Raw genomic sequence first — 20,701 nt, 5'->3', positions numbered from 1 at the left:
CTAGGAGGGATGTTACAGTAACTACAACAACTACCAATCTAGTTGAAGGCTCTTTCCTCTTGGATGGAGTTTGTTCTTTTTTCACATTCAGTGAGTCCAGTTTGGAAAATTCAGTTGAAACTCAGCGTAGCAACCTGGGCGAGAACAATGCTAACCTTTTAGAGAACAAAAAAACCTGTAAAACTGGTTTGATTCAGGATACCGCCTGCAGGGTTTGAGAATATATATAGCTAGTGTATGTTCCTATCAGTAACTGTATCTTCCTGTTCCTGTATCTTCGGCAACATTCATGGCAGTGAAACCCTCCCTCTGAAAACCCAATGACTTTTTGTGTCGTCTTGATGCTTCTTGTTAGGACAGGTTGTCTGTTAGTGTCTGTATGTTAGTGAAGGATTCTATCATTGTACTAAAACTCACAGAGATGAACTTCTTTTTATCATTTGATCACCATCACATTAAGATTTCACCACTGTGTTCTCTCCATATTGATCTCTACTGAGGTAAGACATGATGTTCTTTATTCAGTAACATTGAAGTTATCGTGTGTTTTAACGATACAACTTCCCCTATCTAAAGATAACTTTCTGATCCTAGCTGTCTCTCTGACTCTCTCCCATAAATAAACAGTTCCACAGCGCCCCTACAGGCCTGGAGCGCTTCTGTTTAAGGCTGAACTTACAGCGTTTCTGTGTTTGCAGCGTGTTTGATGATTATGCAGTTGTTTTGCCTATTTGCAGCACATTTGTGTCTTTGCAGCGCGTTTCAGCCTTTGCATTTGTTGTGGTAGTTTGCATTTGCTTTTGAATGTGCAGCGTTTCTGTAGATGCTGCACGTTTTTCTAAATGTATGTCGTTTCATCAGTTGCTGATTGTTTGACCCCTACCGGCCACCGTACACATGTGAGTCACAGAGTTGATCAGGTTAATTAAATATATAATATCTAAAATTACACATCATGATTTTTTTTAATCAACAAAGTAACAAGTGAAACTGAAGAAAAAACATTGAGGAATAAATGGAACAGAATTAGAATCTGAAATGTGATTGTGTTAAAGTATAAAGTAACAAAATAGAACCAATTTAAAAAGTTAATTTAAAAATAATCTTTAGTTAGGCTAAATGTATGTTTCCTTCATGCAAGCATTACTGTGTGCCTGAAGGGAAACTAACCCTACCTTGCATGCAACCTATTTTCCACAAATTACTTCACTACTTCATGAGATCAGATTTCATGATAATGTAACATTAGCACACCTGACTGTGACAATTTGACGCTTAGTGTGAACTAGGGCTGTCAGCAGAAGTGAATTGTTTTAGATTAACCGAGGTCCCAAATTAATGCAATCTGATGATATTTTGTCCCTTTGGTCACACTGGATAAGCCTCCGTCGTTGTCTCTCTGTAGGCACAGTGATGGAAAGAACAACACAGCTGCGTCTTTGAATGTCTCATTTCAATTGTAGACAGCTCAGTTTAAAAGTCAAATGTAATATCCACCGTTTGACATCAACATTTCACTATTCTTACTGTTCATTTTAGCTGTTATATTTGGTTTTTGACCTGTAACGAGTTGGCTTTTTCTGATCCACAAGGTGATCCTTACTTTATACCAAAATAAAAGCAGGGTCGAATTCAAACAGCAAGTACTCTCAACTTAAGACAGTACAAACATTTAAAATAAATAAAACTTCTGTTAATAATCTGTGACTAACTTCAGTGTCTTCAAGAAGGATTCATGATAAACCTAACAGAGTCTGTTTCCCCTTTTTGTTGTTTTCATCCAGTACCAGAGGAGGACTCACCATGTGCCTAAAAGGATTTATGAGTAACCATGTCAACATGAAACTTCTGAAGACCTGTGTCATCCTTCTCCTTCTGACTGTGTTGTTCTTTGTACTAAGAAACATGGACCTGCTGCAGGTGAGAACTGGGATTAGTGGCAACACTTTGAAGATGGACTGATGATTACAGGGGATTATTTTCAACAGTGTCTTTCAATGTACTCTTCACAACATTCATGGTTTTTATTTGCAAATAAACACAATTTCAAGGTTATGTTGCTTAAAACATTTTGCTCAGTGATTCTCTGAATCACTGGAGGATGGGGTAATGGGGTGAAAAGCTGTGAATGCATTAATGACATACACACATACTTGATGCCATCCCTGCATAATTTGCACCTTGGGCCACCTGTCACAAAAAGTCTGAACACGACCTTGCTAACAAAAGACATCAACTTCAAGAAACAGAAAATGTTTTACTTTATTGAGTAGTTAAAAGGTCAAATGTAAGGTCAGTTATAAAAGGTCTATAATGCTCTGTAGAACAAAAAAAGCAACATTAGTCACCCCTGTCCACTTTTTGGACCCATTTAAACCCACTACAATAATTATTTTTGAACTTATGGCCATAGTAGCATAGAAACGTAAGTTTTGTTGTTATAGGCAATCAATCTGTAGACCATACTTCAAATTTGTAGATTTTACCATTTTTTTATCACATTTTTAAATTTTAGCCCAACAGCACAAATACATGCATTTTTTCTAGTAACCACAAGGAACAGTGTTGAAGCTCATACAGCCCATAATAATAAATGAGTTGGACTAAAATGATATGTGAATGTAAATGTGGTTGTCAGAGTGATGTATGTGTGTAAAATTAAGTTATTGTCTGTGCATATGTGTGTATGCATGTGTGCAAATGGAGTAAAAAAAATGATATTGCCAATTCTTTGAAGTAGTTTGTGTGTCTGTGGTGTGTGTGCGTGTATGTTTGTGTGTGTGTATTGTGTGCCTGTGTGTGTGGGAGGGGTCATGTTTCTCAGGTTGTTTTTTCACTTTCAATCTGAATTATGTTTCTTATAGTGCTTTCACACTTCTGCAAAACTGCAAAAATTTTCACTCATACTTCACCCGGAGTTTCTCCTCCAGCCTTATTTTAGTTTAGAGAGGCAACCTTGACACCTTGACTTTGATCTCAACTCTAAAACAATCGACAAATATTTGTGATGTAATATACAGTCAAGGACTCTGTGAATGGGGAACTAAACACAGATTTTTAGATGTACAATGCATCAAAGATGCACCTGCAGAGCAAACCGTGAAAAGGCAAAATTTGTTTTGAAAACAACCTCTACATGTTTATGCAGATTCAGTTGCAGCCACATAAATACATGCACCTTGTGGTACTGGTCATTTCACTCCTGAAACCATGAAAACATATACAACACAGGAAGCTTTGGAGCGAATGATGCTGGTCGTTGGCCTTTGCCAGGGTTGCCTCTTGTCACTGCTTATGTTTGCGGTTTTCATGGACAGGATCTCAATGTGCAGCCGAGGGGAAGAGGGTTTCCAAATGTGAACGTCAGAATAAGATCGCAGATTTATTTCTTGTTCAAAGTTATCCTATATTATTTGTTTGGGAATTAGATGGGGGGGAGACTTTATAGGATCATAATAATGACTAACATATTGGTGATCATATCGAAACAACAATGGTCTTTTTACATACCTTGAAGTCACTTTGATTAGAAATTGCTTAAAGTATTTATTCATCATTTTATTATTGTGTCAACTTTTTGGACATTGGGTGCTATGTGTCGCATTTTGGTTATCAATGACATGTCCCAGACTGGCATCCAGAAAATAATTTCCCATCTGGCACTTATTGTGCAGGAAATAATTTTTATTTACCTTTGAAAAATCGGTGATGGTGTGTATACAAAGTGGTAGTGAAAGGGTTATAAGTGTGAAAATGAATGAAAATGAGAGTTATGGTTAGGGCAGAAGCTAGTTAATAGATTGAAGTAACTTTGATTAGAAATTGATAAAAGCATGTAATCATTTTTAGCTGTTTAATTTCTGTGTCCAATTTTTGGACATTGGGTGCTATGTGTAACATTTATTTTAGGGGCGCCTGAGTTCAAGAATTATCTGAGCACAGTTCTTGTTGTTGTTTTTTTAAACAACAACAAAATATGATCATATCAATAGCTTTAATCCTGTTGGATTACTTTACTACCGGGACCTGATGATATCAGGGAGGTATCATGACTTTTTTAATGTTCAACTGATCTTCAGAAAAGATTTAGGGCCCAGTCTTTCTTTTGGGGTGCATAGTCCCGCATAACGAATCATGCAAATAACTTTTCAAGTCGAGTTTTCATATTGTTAATTATTACAACCCTGATTCCTAAAAGTTGGGACACTGTGTAAAATGGAAATAAAAATAGGTGATTATAGAGGTCAGATCTTAAGTCCTTCACTCACCTGTGGTAAGTGTAGCCTCGGTCAGGAAGAGTTGATGTCAACAGACTGTGGCTAACTTTCATCAGGTGTTTCTACCCTCTTCCTCCTGACTGTCTCCTCTCTCCAACAAACAAGAGGCTCTCTCAGCCACCTCCCCCATCCTGCGGTCTGCAGTCTTCCTCTCCTTTCCTGTCACACCCATGGCTGTGATAATCCTCTACACTGACTGAGCCAGGAATCCTCTACATCTGACTTCGATTGGGAATAGCCACGCCTGCCAACCTTTTCCCCAACAGTCTTGCAAAAGGTCTTGGTATTTTGCGCTCTTTGTTTCAAAGGCAAGGTCGTAGACTTCTTCCCAATGTTGGCTTCTTTTGAATATGGCGTCTCTTGAGTCTCTCCTGCTCCAAGGTGTTAGCTAGTGTCATGAGCACCTTGTCATGGCGCCATCTGTTTGGGTTGTGGTGGTCACTGGGAGGTCATCCATAAAACCTCTTTTTGGGGGTTGTCATATGTCCAACTCCATTCTTGGCCCTCAAACATCTTTCCCTGCAGCTGTTATAGGGAGGTTGTGCAGCCAGTAAAAATACCCTTTTCCAAGTCTTATCACAGAGTTGTCAACTGGTCTGTTCGGAACCGTAACTGGATGTCTCAAAGTAGCTGGTGATAATTTCATTGATGTGCTCGGGGATGTGGTTGTGGTCTAATGCTGCGTAGATGAAGGCATGATGAAATGATCCGTATATGCGTTTGCCAAATCATACCACACCACTGTCAGGTTGTCCTTGCCTGCTTTGGCCTCCGGGATCATTTTGACTGATGTGTGTTCCAGGCACCTGCATCCACAGACACCTGGTATCCCACCTTTCTGTATAGATAGGCTAGGATAGTACTTTATTGATTCCCAGAGGGGAAATTTGGGCGTTCCCTCAGCTTTCTTCAAGCATGATGGAATACTGCCTTTTTTCCAGATCCTCACAACAGCTTCCATAGCCTTGTAAGGAGCATCTCGCACTAATTACATACTTTGTAGGGTATACCGCTAGGTCCGGGGGCAGATGCTGTTCTGTTCCGGCCTTCTTCTGATGATGATTTGTTAAAGGTTGAAACACCATTTCAGATTCAAAAGTGAGTAACATGATTGGGTACAAAAAGAACATCGCAGAGTAGCCCAATCTTTAAAAACATTTTTTTTTGTTTTTGAAGATTTATTTTTGGGCTTTCTGTGCCTTTATTGTAGGATAGTGGATAGAGTCGGAAATCAGAGAAGTAATTTAAGGACCTTTCCGATAGAAAAGGAAAGCTGTCATTAAAAGTAACCCATGAACACCAAGATTCCTTCAAGTGTTTGTGTCGGCATGTCGACTTGTCCCCACCCCCCCAACGCTGTAAACCTAGGGGAAACACTGAACAAGGTACTCGGGCCAATTTCTTCACCCCTGTTCCTCTTGAAATTTAAATATTGGAATTTGTGTTTAAAGCCCATTTCTGGTGCATGATTAACCCATCACTTATATAAACCTGGTCTAAAGTCAATAGTGCAGTGTTATATTTTTAAAGCATACCTTGTTTGATAGAAAGATGTCATACAGAATCACATTTGAAGAGTGGAGTGTGAAGAGTGTCCAACCAGGGCCTGGTTTATCTAAATGTCTTCCATCAAATTAGCAATGTGGCCAGAGGTAGACAATCTAGTTGAAGAAAAAAAAAACATGTTATTTGGTTGTGCCACCATTATGCAATGGAACTTAGAAAAAGTGGAATGGAGCAGGCCGTGTCAATCATGCACTTAAGATCAAAAAATGTAAACTACCCTCATCTTTCTTCAGTTTATTTTATCTTACGAAATTTGTTTGATGCCTCTCTGTCACCATCTCTCTTTTTTTAACCCCTTGCCAGCTAAATTATGAAGAAAACTTTGGCATCGTCCTCAAGAAAGTGACCTCTGCTCCTCGCACTGTTCCTCGCACTGCTCCTCACACTGACAACTTCTGCACCTTCGAGCCGCTGTCCTTGGCAGATGCTAAGGAGGAACGCATGTTATTAGACTCCATTGCTTGGCCTGAAACTCCTCTTCTGCAAGCTCCTTTTTTATTTGACCAGACAAGTGATCCCGCCCACAGCATTTTCACCATTCTCCCAGGGAGGGGTGGAGTAGACCGGCATGTAGGAGACCAGCTGGAAGTTATGGTACAAATATACGACTTCCAAGGTAACCCCAAGAAGTCTGGAGGAGATGTCTTACTTGCTCGGTTGCACAACAGGGCACTTGAAGCAGGTGTGGCTGGACGAGTGGTGGATCACCTTAATGGCTCCTACTCTGCTGTATTCCCTTTACTCTGGGAAGGAAGTGCACATGTTGAGGTATAGTTCAAGGCTTTCTACTAAAATGGTATTGTAAAACAAGTGATGGTAAAGGAATCACCTATTGCAATGTGATTGTCCTGTAGGTCATTTAATTAATGGAATCGAAACCATTTTCCCTGACTTACTTTTGCCAACAAACAACAACATAAAAAGTAAAAAAAAAAAGACATTGTGGAAGTTTTAAAAACTGCAGTTCCTCCAGTTACCTCTTGAGGCAGTCAATTAAATTAAAATAGCTTTATTGGCATTAATGTGTAAAATATATTACCAAAGCATATAACAACACATAATACTATAATAATAGTAATGAAAAGTAATTATAAGCAATTAAATATTCTAATAATGAAAAAAAAGTGTCATTTATTATTTTATAGTGTTGCATGTGTATGAGTGTATTTGTGCCTTTGACTGTGTGTGTGTGTGTGTGTGTGTTTAGTCACACACTCTAATGACTTAATCCCCATTGATTCCTGTGTTAAAATGCCCATCTTTACCAGTTTTGTACAAAATGGTATTCCTCATTTCTGGACTACTTTACATTGAGGGAATGTATTCACCATAAGAGTTACATGTATTAACTCCTCAAAGATAGTCTAGCTTTTTTCTAAAAAATAAATATATATACTTGCCACCTGCATACATGTGTGGTGGTGACTGTGCCTGCAGAGACCCTGTCCTATGCCTGTATTTTAATGGTTTTTTTTTGGGGGGGGGGGGGGGTTTCCCCAAGTCAATGTCAGGGTGTAGGAATTAGGTGTTTAGGAATGGAAAGGAATTCAGTGATTGGACGCGATTTTAAACAGGCAAACATGACGGACGTGGACATAGTGACAAAGAAGAGAAAATACTACCATAGTAAGGCGAAACACTGACTGGCAATACGTCAGGGTGATTTATTTATGCACACACTCAGGATATTGATTTAAAGTACAAGACGCTTTCAGAACTGCATTAAAAGTACTAATAAGTTGAAGTTGATACTAAGGTAGATTGTGAATTGTTTGATAGAAAACAGGCAAATCTATTGTTTGAGAAGATGGCTGCCTACAGTGGTAAGAAAAAAAAGTTATACCGGGCTCCTGATAGCCGAGCAGTTATACACATGCCCCCTTTACAGAGGAGATGGTCCTCTTTGTAGCAGCCTGGGGGGGAATGTGACCTTGGCTCATTGCCGAATGTCATCCCCCTCTACATCCTCCCAACATTTCCTGTCTGTTGTCATCTGTCCTATCTACTAAAGGCGAGACAGGTGAAAAAATATGACTTTAAGTTCAACTTTCCAGCTAGTAGAGAGTTTACCATTTCCTTCAATCTTATCGTTTACATTAAATAAATTATTAACTTCAGTCAGCTGACACCAAAAATAGAAATTAATTATCTTGAAAACATTGTTTTAACAATCAAATTATACACATAAAAAATAGCATGCAAAGGGTATATGCTATACCTTTAAAGCTCTTGTGTTTTGTTTTATCAGGTGACGCTTGTCCACTCAAGCGAGGCTGTCACAGTTCTGCACAGGCTGAATAGAGAACATCCTGAAAGGGTTCTCTTTAAAAGCCTCTTCCGCTCAGGTTCAAGCTCTGAAACTACCTCCTGTAATGTTTGCCTACGTCAAACCAACCAGCCACAGTGCAACTACTCTGACCTCCGTACAGGCGAGCCTTGGTTCTGCTACAAGCCAAAGAAGCTGAGCTGTGATGACAGGATTAACCACATGAGAGACGGATTCAATGTAAGACTCAAGGACAAAGAGGAGAAGCTTTTCCAAAGGTGAGGGAGCACAGCAGTAGAAAAGCTGCATCTAGTTTTGTAATGACTGTAAGTATATAGTATGTGTCACCTGCTGGAAAATATTGTGTTTGTAACTACAGGTGGGAAAGATGAAATCTGAAGATGTTAATAGTGTAAGATAATACCTACCAAAATACTTAATCTGAACAATTAAAGTTGACACTCATCAACAAAACTATGAAGTGTATATTTTCAGTCCAAATATGGAGGCAGAGTAATTTAATAAAACTAAAGTGTTACCATTTGTTAAATCACGTTTGACATTTACATAATGTAGTGTGTTTAGAAGATTCTTAATAATGGGAGTTTTTTCCCCCCAGCAAAGTCAACCTGAAAGTCTTCATTCACTCTTCAGGACCGGCCAATGTCATGGTGCTGCCTCCAATGAAAGGTAAAGCACAACTTTTCGACTTTCACCAGAGAGATATTTTAAAGATATCCATGTGAACTTGAGAAGAAAAATGGTTTGGTAAAAATAAATAAAACCTTCCTCTTTGTATTCCAGCCAGAGCATTGGCGGAATGAAGTACTACACAATAAAAAAATAAAGTGACAATAGCTGTTTATCTCTTTGCCTTGTAGAAAAGATATCCCATATAAAGAAAAAATAAATAAACTAACCAGATTCTATCTACAAAACTGAGATAGAGCTGCAAGCATTTATTTCATTTACGCTCAAAACAGGATTTATTTTAAGTACTATTAAAGAGGACATATTATAGCCCTTTTCAAACAGTCCTCTGTGGTCTAAATGAAACATCTGTGCTGTGCTTCGGTCAAAATATAACATGAATCAAGCACCAGAGGAGGTTTGTGATCCTGTAGAAACCAGCTCTCTCAGAACGCTCCGGTTTGGTGTGTGTGTCTCTTTAAATGCAATGAGCCGCCTTGAGTTTTCCTGGTAGACATCAATCCTCTGTAGAAAGACTTAAAATGGCAGACCTGCGCAAAGGTTTTGTTCTAGGCTGGGGATGGAGTCCATGGGTGGAGATATCAGGGGTAGGGAGGGTATTCTTTTTTTTTTTACCAGAATCCAGCTTTTGACATCACAAGCTGAGAAAATTTGAAACGGAGCATTATTCTCTGTCTTGTAAGACTTATGCAAACTACAAACAAAGGACGGGATGGATTTGTTTCATATTTTGTGGGTCAGTAGACTCTCAGGTTACCCAAATATATGTTCAAAAACACTGTACAAGTGGATTTGTCATAAAATGTCCCCTTTAAAAATACTAAACTAATTAACATCTGTAAATATTTAGCTTTCAATAATCAACATTTTCTTATAAAATGAATTTGGTATCATTTACCTTAACCACAATAAACATGTGCATTCGAGACATACACTGTCCTGCTGAGCACTTTAATGCATATTTTTCTGCTGCTCAGACAAATCCAATAAATACACTTATCTGCACTGGAAAAAAGCTAAAACTGAGTCTTGGGTAAAAATTTGAATGAATACTTTTTTGTGTTATATTATGATGTTGTCTCAAGTGAAATAAGCAAGGTAAAGGAGAGACCATGTTTTGGTCTTTTTATGGGATCTGTTACATGACAAAACAATGACTTTAATAACCAAAAGCTTGATCAATATGTCTTAGGGCAACCTGAGGTCGATCAAGGCAGTGGGAAGTCTGGACTCTCTGGGTATTACTACCAGGGTGTGTGGCGATCACTAGGTGGCACCAAAGTCCACCAATTCAACAACTCCTCTGCCATCAGTCAGTGTCTGAAAGGAAAGGTGGTCCACATGTATGGAGACTCCACCGTCAGGCAGTGGTTTGAGTACTTTGATGCTTCACTTCCAGGTAGTTGATTCACAGTAATTTCAGGTGAAAGTTTATTATTTATATAACAGCTAAACTTGTTCCTTCTGTCATACTTTCAGATGCTAAGGAGATTAACCAGAATAGTCCGAAGCAAACTGGACCTTACATGATATGGGACAATGCAAAAAACATCTTGGTAACATACCGTGTCCATGGTCCTCCTCTTAGTTTTATCTACATCCCAACCAGTGAGCTGCGTTACATTGCAAATGAAATTGACGGGTTGGTAGGTGGCACCAACACAGTTGTAGTTTTTAGCGTCTGGGCCCACTTCAGCCCTTTCCCAATTGAGCTCTACATCAGACGACTTCAGAGCATCCGCAGGGCGGTGATTCGTCTGTTGAACAGGGCTCCAGACACGCTGGTGGTCATCAGGACTGCAAACCTCAGAGGTTTAACACCTTCTGAATCGTTAAACTACAGTGACTGGTACACACTACAGCTGGACAAGGTGCTCAGAGCTGTGTTCAAAGGATTTAATGTTCGACTAGTGGACGCTTGGGAGATGACTCTGGCCCACCACCTGCCTCACAACATTCACCCAGGCCGTCCTATTGTTAAGAATATGATTGACATTCTCTTGTCCTACATATGCACCAAATAGGGCTAATAGATGTGCATTTGTTCAGAGAGAGAGTTAATATCTCAATCAATTAATCTTTATTTGTATAGAGCTAATTCATACCAAATGTTATCTCAAGACAATTTACCAAATAGTAGGTTAAAGGCCTTGCTCTTTGTTATCTCAAAAGACCCAGTATTAATCCATCACAAGAAAACACAAGGAAATCGCCTCCTGAAACCAGAAATACAATATTGCATTGACTCCTGCTGCCATTTCCCTCTTCATCTGCCACGGAAAAGCTGCCCAAATCTGTTGAACAGAATAGCCAGGGCAGCTGTGGCTCAGTTGGTAGAGTCGTCGCCTCTCAACCGGAAGGTCGAGGGTTGAGCAACATGTTTGATGTGTCCTTGGGCAAGACACTTAACCCTGAATTGCTCCTGCTGCTTCAGCGGCGGTGTATGAATGGGATTAGGTGGTGTAAAAGTGTAGTGTAGTCGGAAGACTAGAAAAGTGCTATATAAGCTCATCTTACCATTGAAGATCAACCTTGCAACAATCACCAGGAAAGTGATCCCAGTGTTAAGAGGCTTTTGTTGGGGCAGAAATAGTTTTAGGAAGTGTTTGTTATGGTAACAACTGATAATTGTCCTGTTATCTGTTGTTAGCTGCTACATTTCTTTTATTGTTGCTGAACTGCTGTGTTCGCCTAACTGTGTGTTTTATTCACCGCTGTGCTAGCTTCCCATCAGAACGACCAGTGTACCCGCCGCTGAATCAAAGTCCGGCCACTGGCTTTCTAGTGTGTAAGTTATAGTTACTGAACTTATCTCGGAGAGTTCAAGAAGGCCGAGCCACACGGCTCCCTGTTCTTTGTCCACCATTTTATCCCCATGTGACATCACCACATGGCTTTTTCTCATTCTCTCACTCTAACTCTCTCTCTCTCTCACACACACACACACACACACACACACACAACTACACTTTTACACTTCTTCCACAAGCCTTGCATGATAATGTTTGTTTGCTTAGATTAGTTTATAATAGTTCTTTTTTTTTATAAAGTTCATCAATTTTGGATTGATGTTGCTTTGTTTAAATAAATTCTGTTATAATTTTAAGAGAGCAGTTGTTTGTGATTACTGGTGTATTTACATTGTGATATAAGCTGGGTGCGAGGGCTTTGTGTACGGATTTCACGCCTTCAATTTATTAAATATAGTTATTAATAATATTAGTAATTAAGTAACTAATTTGAGACTGATCTGAGTGATATTTTGGTTATATTTCCCTGATTACAGGGTGGTGCCCCAAACGAGATTAAACATAGTTTAATGATATTGTTATTTAATTATTAATAATTCTATATAAGTATTAAAGAATATAACCAAAGTTGACTTGATACAACCCCAACACTTTCTTGAGGAAGATGAAAAATTAATCTGACAAGGGGTCGAAAAAAAGGAGGATGGTTACAACGATGTATCAAACAAATGGACTAATTTAAACTAAAAGAGGATGGAAGATTTTTCAAATACACTGCCATGATCTCTACACAAGAAAAGAAGTTACAGGATTGCAAGGGATTTAATATGTGGATGTCAGTGGACAAGAAAACATCGACCGCATCTTGACTTCACAAAGACAAGCCACTCTGCAATGCTCTTCCATCAGCTGTTATTTAAAGCATTTTACAACTTTTATACTATTTTGTTGCCACTGTCCCAACTGTTTCAAACATGTCTTCACCATCAAATTTAACTACAATTTATTATTAAATGGAAAATGACTTCCCCTCCCAGTCTTTTCTGTGGATAATTGATGCACCGTGCTCCGGCATCTGGCAAAAATAGAAGCCTTGTGTAACTGCTACGGATTGCTCCGGACTGGCCGAGCTGAGACAGTGGAAGCTGGTGGAATTTGGCCGTCAGACACACTCTGGCTCAGCATTGAAAAAAGTTTTTGTTACTCCCCAACAGGCCTTAGCTTCATAGACGTCCCATTAGGGGACATTCAAATGGTTAAATGGACCAGAGTCACACCAAATATGTGGACGAAAGTAAAAGCATCTTTTGGTTTGCAATCTCGGAACTAACTTGCATTGAATTTATAAAGGGTTTTACTCCCTTCCATACAGATGCAGGATTTAGGAAATGATCAGAATATGAACTCACTAAGCTACAGCAACTCCACAGGGATAGAAGTCTAAAATTTGAACAGTTAAATAGGAATTCACACTTCCTAACACTGATTTCTTTATATATTTACAGTTCAGGACATTCTCCACTAAGCATAAAGAATGGAATAAAGTCTTATACCCACTTGAATTGAGGAGTTTCTGTTTATAGCATCATAAACAGAAACATGAAACTAACTGATGTTGTGATGGTTTTGGTACTCTTCATGAATTGATTTCCTCCCATTAAATGCTGTTCAGGCATCCTTTAGGAAAAAACTGAGCTCATCAATCAGTTTTAGCTCATCAAACATGTTTTTCCTTTTTTCAACAGGAACACTCAAAAACTCAAAGACTTTATATTATTATATTCAAAACTTAAATTTAAATGGATCTCTCCACCCCAATTGACATGTGAAAACAGGAAATGTGATTTTGAAAGGGGAAGAATTCTGATCGTTGTTTATGCACTACAAGATAAATAAATAAAAATGTTTTGCATTATAGAGTTGCATGATGTCCACTCTAGTGGACACTTCTGTAACTTCAGAATTACTATTATTAACAAAATTAAAAAAACATATTCAACATTTCATGTCTTAAGAAGTCACAGTGCAGAATCAATTGTCACATTTTAAGAGTATTTAAAGTCTAACTAAATCACATTTGACCTTTTAACTGCTTAATCATGTAAATACCTGTGATTCTTTTTTTTTATTGCATGCAGGGATGGCATCAAGTTTGTGTGCATGTCATGTATGCATTTTCCCTGCTGTCTCCAATGAGTATTTATTTAATTACTACTAGCAATAAAGTATCATTAAGATGTTATTTTCTGTGAAAATGTCATAACTTTAAAGACTTACACGGAAAACACAAGTTTTCCCAGTTTGAATCTTTAAGGAATATATTTTTTTTAAATGTATTTGTTAGGGACAGTGCATATTATTAAACAGCTGTAACAATTACAGCTGTAAAAAATTATAGCAGAAGTGCTAGTTTCCATCTGTTGTCCCTAGGCAGGTAACAGAGAAAGATAAAATACAAATACAAAGGCACGAGTGACACAAGACAATAATAGAGTTTAAAGGTGGTCACAGATTTGGTTTTCTTTTATCCACTGTTTGAGTTGCGTTTTGAAGGTTGCATATGTTTGTGAGTCTCTTATTGTGAGTGGGAGAATATTCCAATATTCAGTTCCTTTGACTGACAGAACAGTTTGTCCGAATGTAGTGCGTCTGTATGGGACCTCACAGTCTCCTCGGGCTGTGGCCCTGTTGCCGATCCCACTGGCAGACTTCAGCTTTATAAAGTCCTTCAAAGGAAGAGGAGCAAGTCCGTGCAAAGTTTTATATATAAAACATGCATTTTTAAAATGGACAAAATCATGAAAATTTAGTAAATTATGTTTATCTAAAACAGTGCAATGGTGAAATGAAAATGGCTTTTTGTCAAAGATTTTTATGGCCTTTTTAAAAAGAGATTGTATTGGTTTAAATGTTGTGCCAGCAGAAAGTGACCATGCGGTTATACAGTATTCAATATGTGAAAAAATCATTGAGTGTAAAAACATTCGAGCAGCATTGATAGTCATGAAGGATCTTATCTGTCTAAAACTGTTTATATTAAAATTTACCGTCTTTGTTAATTGTTTGATGTGTTTTTTAAATGTTAATGTTGGGTCCAATGTTAGGCCTAAATATTTCAACTCATGAGCTAGACTAAGCTCTACACCTTCCAGGTAAACGCCGGACTGCTGAAGGCTGGTTGGCTGTTTAGTGAACATCATGCAGACCGTTTTCTTTGCGTTTAATTGAAGACATGAATCTTTGACCCAGCTTTGCATTTGGGTCATGGCTGTTGTTAAAATTTGTGAAACTTCATGGGTATTTCTGCCCTATGTAAAAACAACGGCATCGTCAGCATATATTTGAATGTTTACATTTTTACACACTTCCGGAAGGTCATTTATATAAATAGTAAATAAAATAGGTCCCAAAATACTGCCTTGTGGGACCCCTGTTGGACAGTCAAGGTAAGAGGATTTGGTGCCAGAGATGGACACGCATTGTTTTCTAATTGATAAGTATGATTCAAACCAGAGTAGAGCTTCCTGGGAAAAATTGTAACAAGTTAATTTTGACATAAGAACACTATGGTTGACGGTATCAAAAGCTTCTTGAGGTCCAGGAATACAGCACCTACACGGACATTCCTATCAAGAAGGCTTTTGATTTTTTTCAACAAAAATGCAGTTTGCAGACTCTATAGAATGTTGGTTACGAAAACCAAACCGCATCGGATGCAGGGGGGTGTGGCCACTTCTCTGCTATTTTGGAGATTACAGGTAGAATACTGATAGGTCGGTAATTTGCCATTTCTGTTTTATCACCAGATTTAAAAATTGGGATGATAACAGCAAGCTTCCACGCTGAGGGCACTACACTTTGTTTAAAGGATAAATTAAGCAAATGTGTAATTGGTAAAATTAATGATTCTTTATACAATTTAAAAAAATGTGTGTCGAGTCCAGACACATCTTTGGATTTTGACCGTTTGAGGGATTTAATAATATTCATCACCTCTACTTCAGATATTTCCGCTATCTTAAAAGCCGCATGATTGGAATTAGGAAGGCTATGTATACAGTTGGGGGGGGTGAACTGTTGTGTTATCTCGTTAACTGAATTTATAAAGTATTTGTTCATTTCAGTGGCTATAGTTAAGGGATTTTGCACAGGTACGTTAAGTTCTATTTCAAAATTATCAGTGCCATTTTTAGGTTACCTACCAATTAGTTTATTAATATTTTGCCATATAACTTTGTTATTTCCTTTTGCATCTTCAATAATGGTCATGAAGAAATTTGCCTTCGCCCTCCGCATTGTGCTTATTACTTTATTTCTAATTGAAGTAAATCTCTGTTTGTCTGTGGTCAGACCTGATTTTAATGCTTTTTTAAGCAACATATCTCTGTCTTTCATTAGTTGTATGCATTCTTCATCTATCCAGGGCAGTGGATTCCTTTTATTTATTTTTTGTTTTCCCTTTCTCAGAAATGGTGACATTATTTAATTTAGTTTTAAACCAAATATACATCACAACCATTTTCTATATTTTCACTCATGAGAGTTTCACTCCAGTCACTCTCTTTGAGAGCTGCGTCCAGACTTTGGAAGAATTTGGTTTTGTGGAATGAACTCATGACAACTTCTAGTTGTGTATGAGTTGGGAAATCTTGTTTTTGAGAGTTTTCGTGAGAACAAAATTATATTATGATCTGAGATTCCTGTTAGTAGATTGTAGTTTTTTTTTAATTCTTTCAAGATGATTTGTAAATAATAAGTCTATTCTGGTTGAGGAACGAGGAGTTATTCTGGTGGGTTTATCTATTATTTGTTTAAGATTAAATTGGCCAGTAATTTGCTTGAGATTTGTTCTATCCTTCTTATCATCCCAGTTAATATTTAAGTCACCCATGATAATCAACTCTTTGTCTAAGTTACAATAGTCCAGAAGAAGTTCCAGTTGATCATAAAAATCTATCTTTGCAGATGGCTTCCAGTAAATACAAATTACAATAAATGACTTTTCATATGAAAGAGAAATAGTCACACACATACATTCAAGTCCAACTTCACTAGGCCATTCAATTTGCTCACATTTTAAGGTGTTTTTAATGTATAAGAGAACCCCCCACCCCTGCCCTTAACCCTGTCTCTTCTAAAGGTGTTGTATCCAGGTATATTTATTACAGCTTCTGGAGAGGAGCGAGTGAGCCATGTTTCTGTCAGTCCTAAAAAGTCAACATTAGAATTGCCTAATATATGTTGTAGTTGTTCCCGTTTTTGAGTCATGCTCCTGATGTTTAAGTGTCCCCCAAATAAGCCACGGGCTTGCACTTTGGATCCCAGACTGTTTTAGCTTGATAGAGTGTTTGAAATAATTTTGTAGCGCGATGCTGTTTCATTACTGGGTTCCTCAGTTTGATATCCTTGCACTGCTGGTGGCGTGAATCTGCTAGCTGTGGTTGCAGCCCTGCCAGTTGTGGTTGTAGCCCGGCTGGCTGTGGTTGTAGCCTGGCTGGCTGAGGTTGTTGCCCAGTAAGCTGTGGTTGTAGCCCTGCTAGCTGTGGATGCAGCCCTGCTAGCTGTGGTTGTAGCCATGCTAACTGTGGATGTAGCCCTGCTAACTGTGGTTGTAGCCCTGCTAGCTGTGGTTGTAGCCCAGTTAGCTGTAGTTGTAGCCCAATTAGCTGTGGTGGTAGCCCAATTAGCTGTGGTTGAAGCCCGGCTGGCTGTGGTTGTAGCCCAATTAGCTGTGGTTGTAGCCCAATTAGCTGTGGTTGAAGCCTGGCTGGCTGAGGTTGTAGCCCAATTAGCTGTGGTTGTAGCCCAATTAGCTGTGGTTGAAGCCTGGCTGGCTGAGGTTGTAGCCCAGTTAGCTGTGGTTGTAGCCCGGCTAGCTGTTGTTGTAGCCCGGCTAGCTTTGGTTGTAGCCCTGCTAGCTGTGGTTGTAGCCCAGTTAGCTGTGGTTGTAGCCCAGCTGGCTGTCGTTGTAGCCCAATTAGATGTGATTGTAGCCAGGCTGGCTGTGGTTGTAGCCCTGCTAGCTGTGGTTGTAGCCCAGTTAGCTGTGAAGGTTTAGCATCCAGGTGGTTTAAGTTCATTGAAGGTCCAGGATTTATTTCAACATCACCAGCCAGGAGCAGTATTATCAGAAGATGTACAATTCCCAAGAAAGGTTTAGGTTTGTTCAACTGTTCATGTTTACCTGAGGGTGGCCTTGCACGTCCATTGTCCAGTCGTCTTGTGAAGAGAAGGTGTTGACTCTTCTTGGCTAGGTAGAGGACTTGGTCACCATTTTTATCCATTTTTGGTGTAAGTGTTAGGCAAAAGATACATGCAGATGATAGAGTTCAGACCAGGAGGCAGAGCTGCAGTCTTACACGCTTCTCTGCGCCTCCCTTAGATCTGTCTCCCAGTCACTATAGCTGTAATTCTGAATCGAACTGTAGTTATACTATAGGTACTGTGTCTGTCCCCCGGCCCAGACCCGTTTTTATAAGTCATCCAAACGGCGTAAATCGTCAAAATCTCATCAGAATCAAGACTACGAATATGATTTTGCTAAAAAACCAGAAGATTCACTGCGGACTTTTGAACATTAGGTCCTTAGCATCCAAATCTCTTTTAGTGAATGATTTGATACCTGGCTGTGTCAAGATTAATATGTTAGTTTCAATGAATCCACTCCTCCCAGTCATTTTTGTACTCATATACCTCGAGACACCGGACGAGGTGGTGGAGTAGCAGCTATTTTTAATTCTGGACTTCCAGTTAACCCTCGACCAAAGCTGAATTTTTCTTCTTTTGAAAGCCTTGTTCTTAGTTTTTCACATCCAGTCTCAAGAACCTTTCAGCCAGTTCTAGTTGTTGTAGTTTACCGTCCTCCTCTGAGCTTCTATCAGAATTTGCAGAATCTTTATCAGATTTAGTCCTTAGCAGTGATAGAATAATTGTTGTAGGTGACTTCAATATCCATGTGGATGTTGATAATGATAGCCTGAGCACAGCTTTCATGTCACTATTAGACTCTATTGGTTTCACACAGGGTGGAAACGAACTTACTCATCATTTCAACCACACTTTGGATCTTGTTTTAGCTTATGGCATTGAAATCCATAACCTTACAGTTTTCCTAGAAAATCCTCTTCTATCAGACCATTTTTTTTTATTACATTCGACTTTGTCCTACCAGAATTACCTCTGCTCGGAAGAGGTGTGCTCTCTAGAAGTTTGTCGGATAGTGCTGTGGCTAGATTTAAGGAAGCTATTTTAGCTGTTTTTGATTCAGTACCGTGTTTCAACCCAGTTGGAAACTCTTATGATAGCTTTAGTCCCTCTCAGCTAGATCAGTTTGTTGAAAGTGCAATGGATTCACTGAGAGTTACTCTTGATTCGATTGCACCCCTGAAACACAAGGTTGTCAAGCGGCGGAGAGTGGCTCCATGGTTCAAATCAGAAACCTGTACTCTAAAACAATCGTCGCGGAATTTTGAAAGAATATGGCGCTCGACCAAAATGGTAGAATCTCGTTTTTTTCTGGCAGGATAGTCATAGAAGATATATGAAGGCTCTACGTCACGCTCGAGCTGCCTACTACTCCTCTCTAATCGAGGAAAACAAAGGCAATCCTAGATACCTTTTCAGCACTGTAGCCAGGCTGACAGAGAGTCATGGCTCCATTGAACCTTGTATTCCTCTAGCCCTCAGCAGTAATGACTTCCTGAGCTTTTTCAACAACAAAATTCTAGACATCAGAGACAAAATTGGTAACCTCCTGCCCTTACCTGGTGCGGATACATCTGATACAGTAGAGACAGTTCCAGGACCAGATATTAGTCTCAACTGTTTTTCTCCAATCGACCTTTCAGAGCTATATTCCATTTTTTCTGCGTCAAAACCGTCAACCTGTCTTTTGGACCCAATCCCAACCAAGCTGTTTAAGGAAGTTTTTCCCTTAGTTAACAACTCTATATTAGTTATGATCAATTCGTCTTTACTGGCAGGCTATGTACCCCAGGCATTTAAAGTAACGGTAATCAAACCTCTACTTAAAAAGCCTACTCTGGATTCAGGAACTCTGGCTAACTACAGGCCTATATCCAACCTTCCTTTTCTCTCGAAGATCCTGGAGAAGGTGGTAGCTAAACAGCTGTGTGACTTTCTCCATGACAACAGTTTATTTGAGGAGTTTCAGTCAGGATTTAGAGTCCACCATAGCACTGAGACTGCACTAGTTAGAGTTACAAACGATCTACTTCTAGCTTCAGACAGGGGACTTCTGTCTGTGCTCGTCTTGTTAGGTCTAAGTGCTGCCTTTGACACCATTGACCATCGGATCCTGTTGTATAGACTGGAGCATTTGCTTGGAATTACAGGGACTGCTTTAAGTTGGTTTGAATCCTACTTATCAGACCGATCTCAGTTTGTACATGTTAATGATGAGTCCTCTATGCACACTAAAGTTTGCCATGGAGTCCCACAAAGTTCAGTGCTTGGACCAATTCTCTTTACATTATATATGCTTCCTCTGGGAAATATTATGAGGAAACACTCCATACAGTTTCATGGTTATGCAGATGATACTCAGCTGTATGTATCAATGAAGCCCGATGGCACCAGTCAGTTATGTCAGCTAGAAACGTGCCTTAAGGACGTTAGGACCTGGATGACCAGAAATGTTTTGCTACTTAACTCAGACAAGACTGAAGTTATTGTGCTAGGCCCTAAGAACCTCAGAGAGACTTTTTCTAGTGATTTGACTGTCCTTAATGACATCAGACTGACATCTAGCACCACTGTAAGGAATCTAGGAGTTCTTTTTGATCAAGATATGTCTTTGAGCTCTCACATCAGACAAGTTTCAAGAACAGCCTATTTTCACCTTCGTAATATATCCAAGATCAGGAATATCCTGTCGCAAAATGATGCAGAAAAACTAGTTCATGCATTTGTTACCTCAAGACTGGATTATTGTAACTCTCTTTTGTCAGGGTGCTCTGGCAAGTCCCTAAAGACTCTTCAACTGGTCCAGAACGCTGCAGCTCGTGTACTGACCAGAACCAGGAAATGGGACCACATCACTCCTGTCCTGGCTTCAGCCACATGGTGACCTTTTAGCCACATGGTGAGTCCTCTAGTACTGGATTAAAACA

At 39.2% G+C, this 20,701-nt stretch overlaps 1 protein-coding gene across 2 annotated transcripts; it reads left to right on the top strand.

Annotated features, from left to right (window-relative positions):
- Positions 1 to 189: 189 nt before the first annotated feature.
- LOC110005914 (NXPE family member 3-like) lies at positions 190 to 11,926 on the top strand. Of its 2 annotated transcripts, XM_065951345.1 has the most exons (7): positions 190 to 500; positions 1,785 to 1,920; positions 6,147 to 6,611; positions 8,092 to 8,387; positions 8,729 to 8,799; positions 10,013 to 10,219; positions 10,300 to 11,926. In XM_065951345.1, exons 2-7 carry the CDS (start codon positions 1,804 to 1,806, stop codon positions 10,842 to 10,844), a joined length of 1,701 nt encoding a protein of 566 aa, XP_065807417.1. In that variant the 5' UTR covers positions 190 to 500; positions 1,785 to 1,803; the 3' UTR covers positions 10,845 to 11,926. The 2 variants fall into 2 exon arrangements, with proteins under 2 accessions (XP_065807417.1, XP_065807418.1); XM_065951346.1 differs by lacking the exons at positions 190 to 500; positions 1,785 to 1,920 and adding an exon at positions 4,310 to 4,554.
- The last annotated feature ends 8,775 nt before the right edge of the window (positions 11,927 to 20,701 follow it).

This window comes from Labrus bergylta, chromosome 23 (assembly GCF_963930695.1).
Source record: "Labrus bergylta chromosome 23, fLabBer1.1, whole genome shotgun sequence".
Classification (NCBI taxonomy): domain Eukaryota; kingdom Metazoa; phylum Chordata; class Actinopteri; order Labriformes; family Labridae; genus Labrus; species Labrus bergylta.
The sequence above is the reverse complement of the archived record's forward strand: the minus strand, read 5'-3'. Positions and strand labels throughout refer to the sequence as shown.

Bases quoted from the DNA above. Each gene is read 5' to 3' on its own strand.
- LOC110005914 (XM_065951345.1), top strand. From the start codon at position 1,804: ATGTGCCTAAAAGGATTTATGAGTAACCATGTCAACATGAAACTTCTG. The intron at 1,921-6,146 runs GTGAGAACTGGG...ACCCCTTGCCAG, and splicing joins GAAACATGGACCTGCTGCAG to CTAAATTATGAAGAAAACTT. The intron at 10,220-10,299 runs GTAGTTGATTCA...TCATACTTTCAG, and splicing joins CTTTGATGCTTCACTTCCAG to ATGCTAAGGAGATTAACCAG.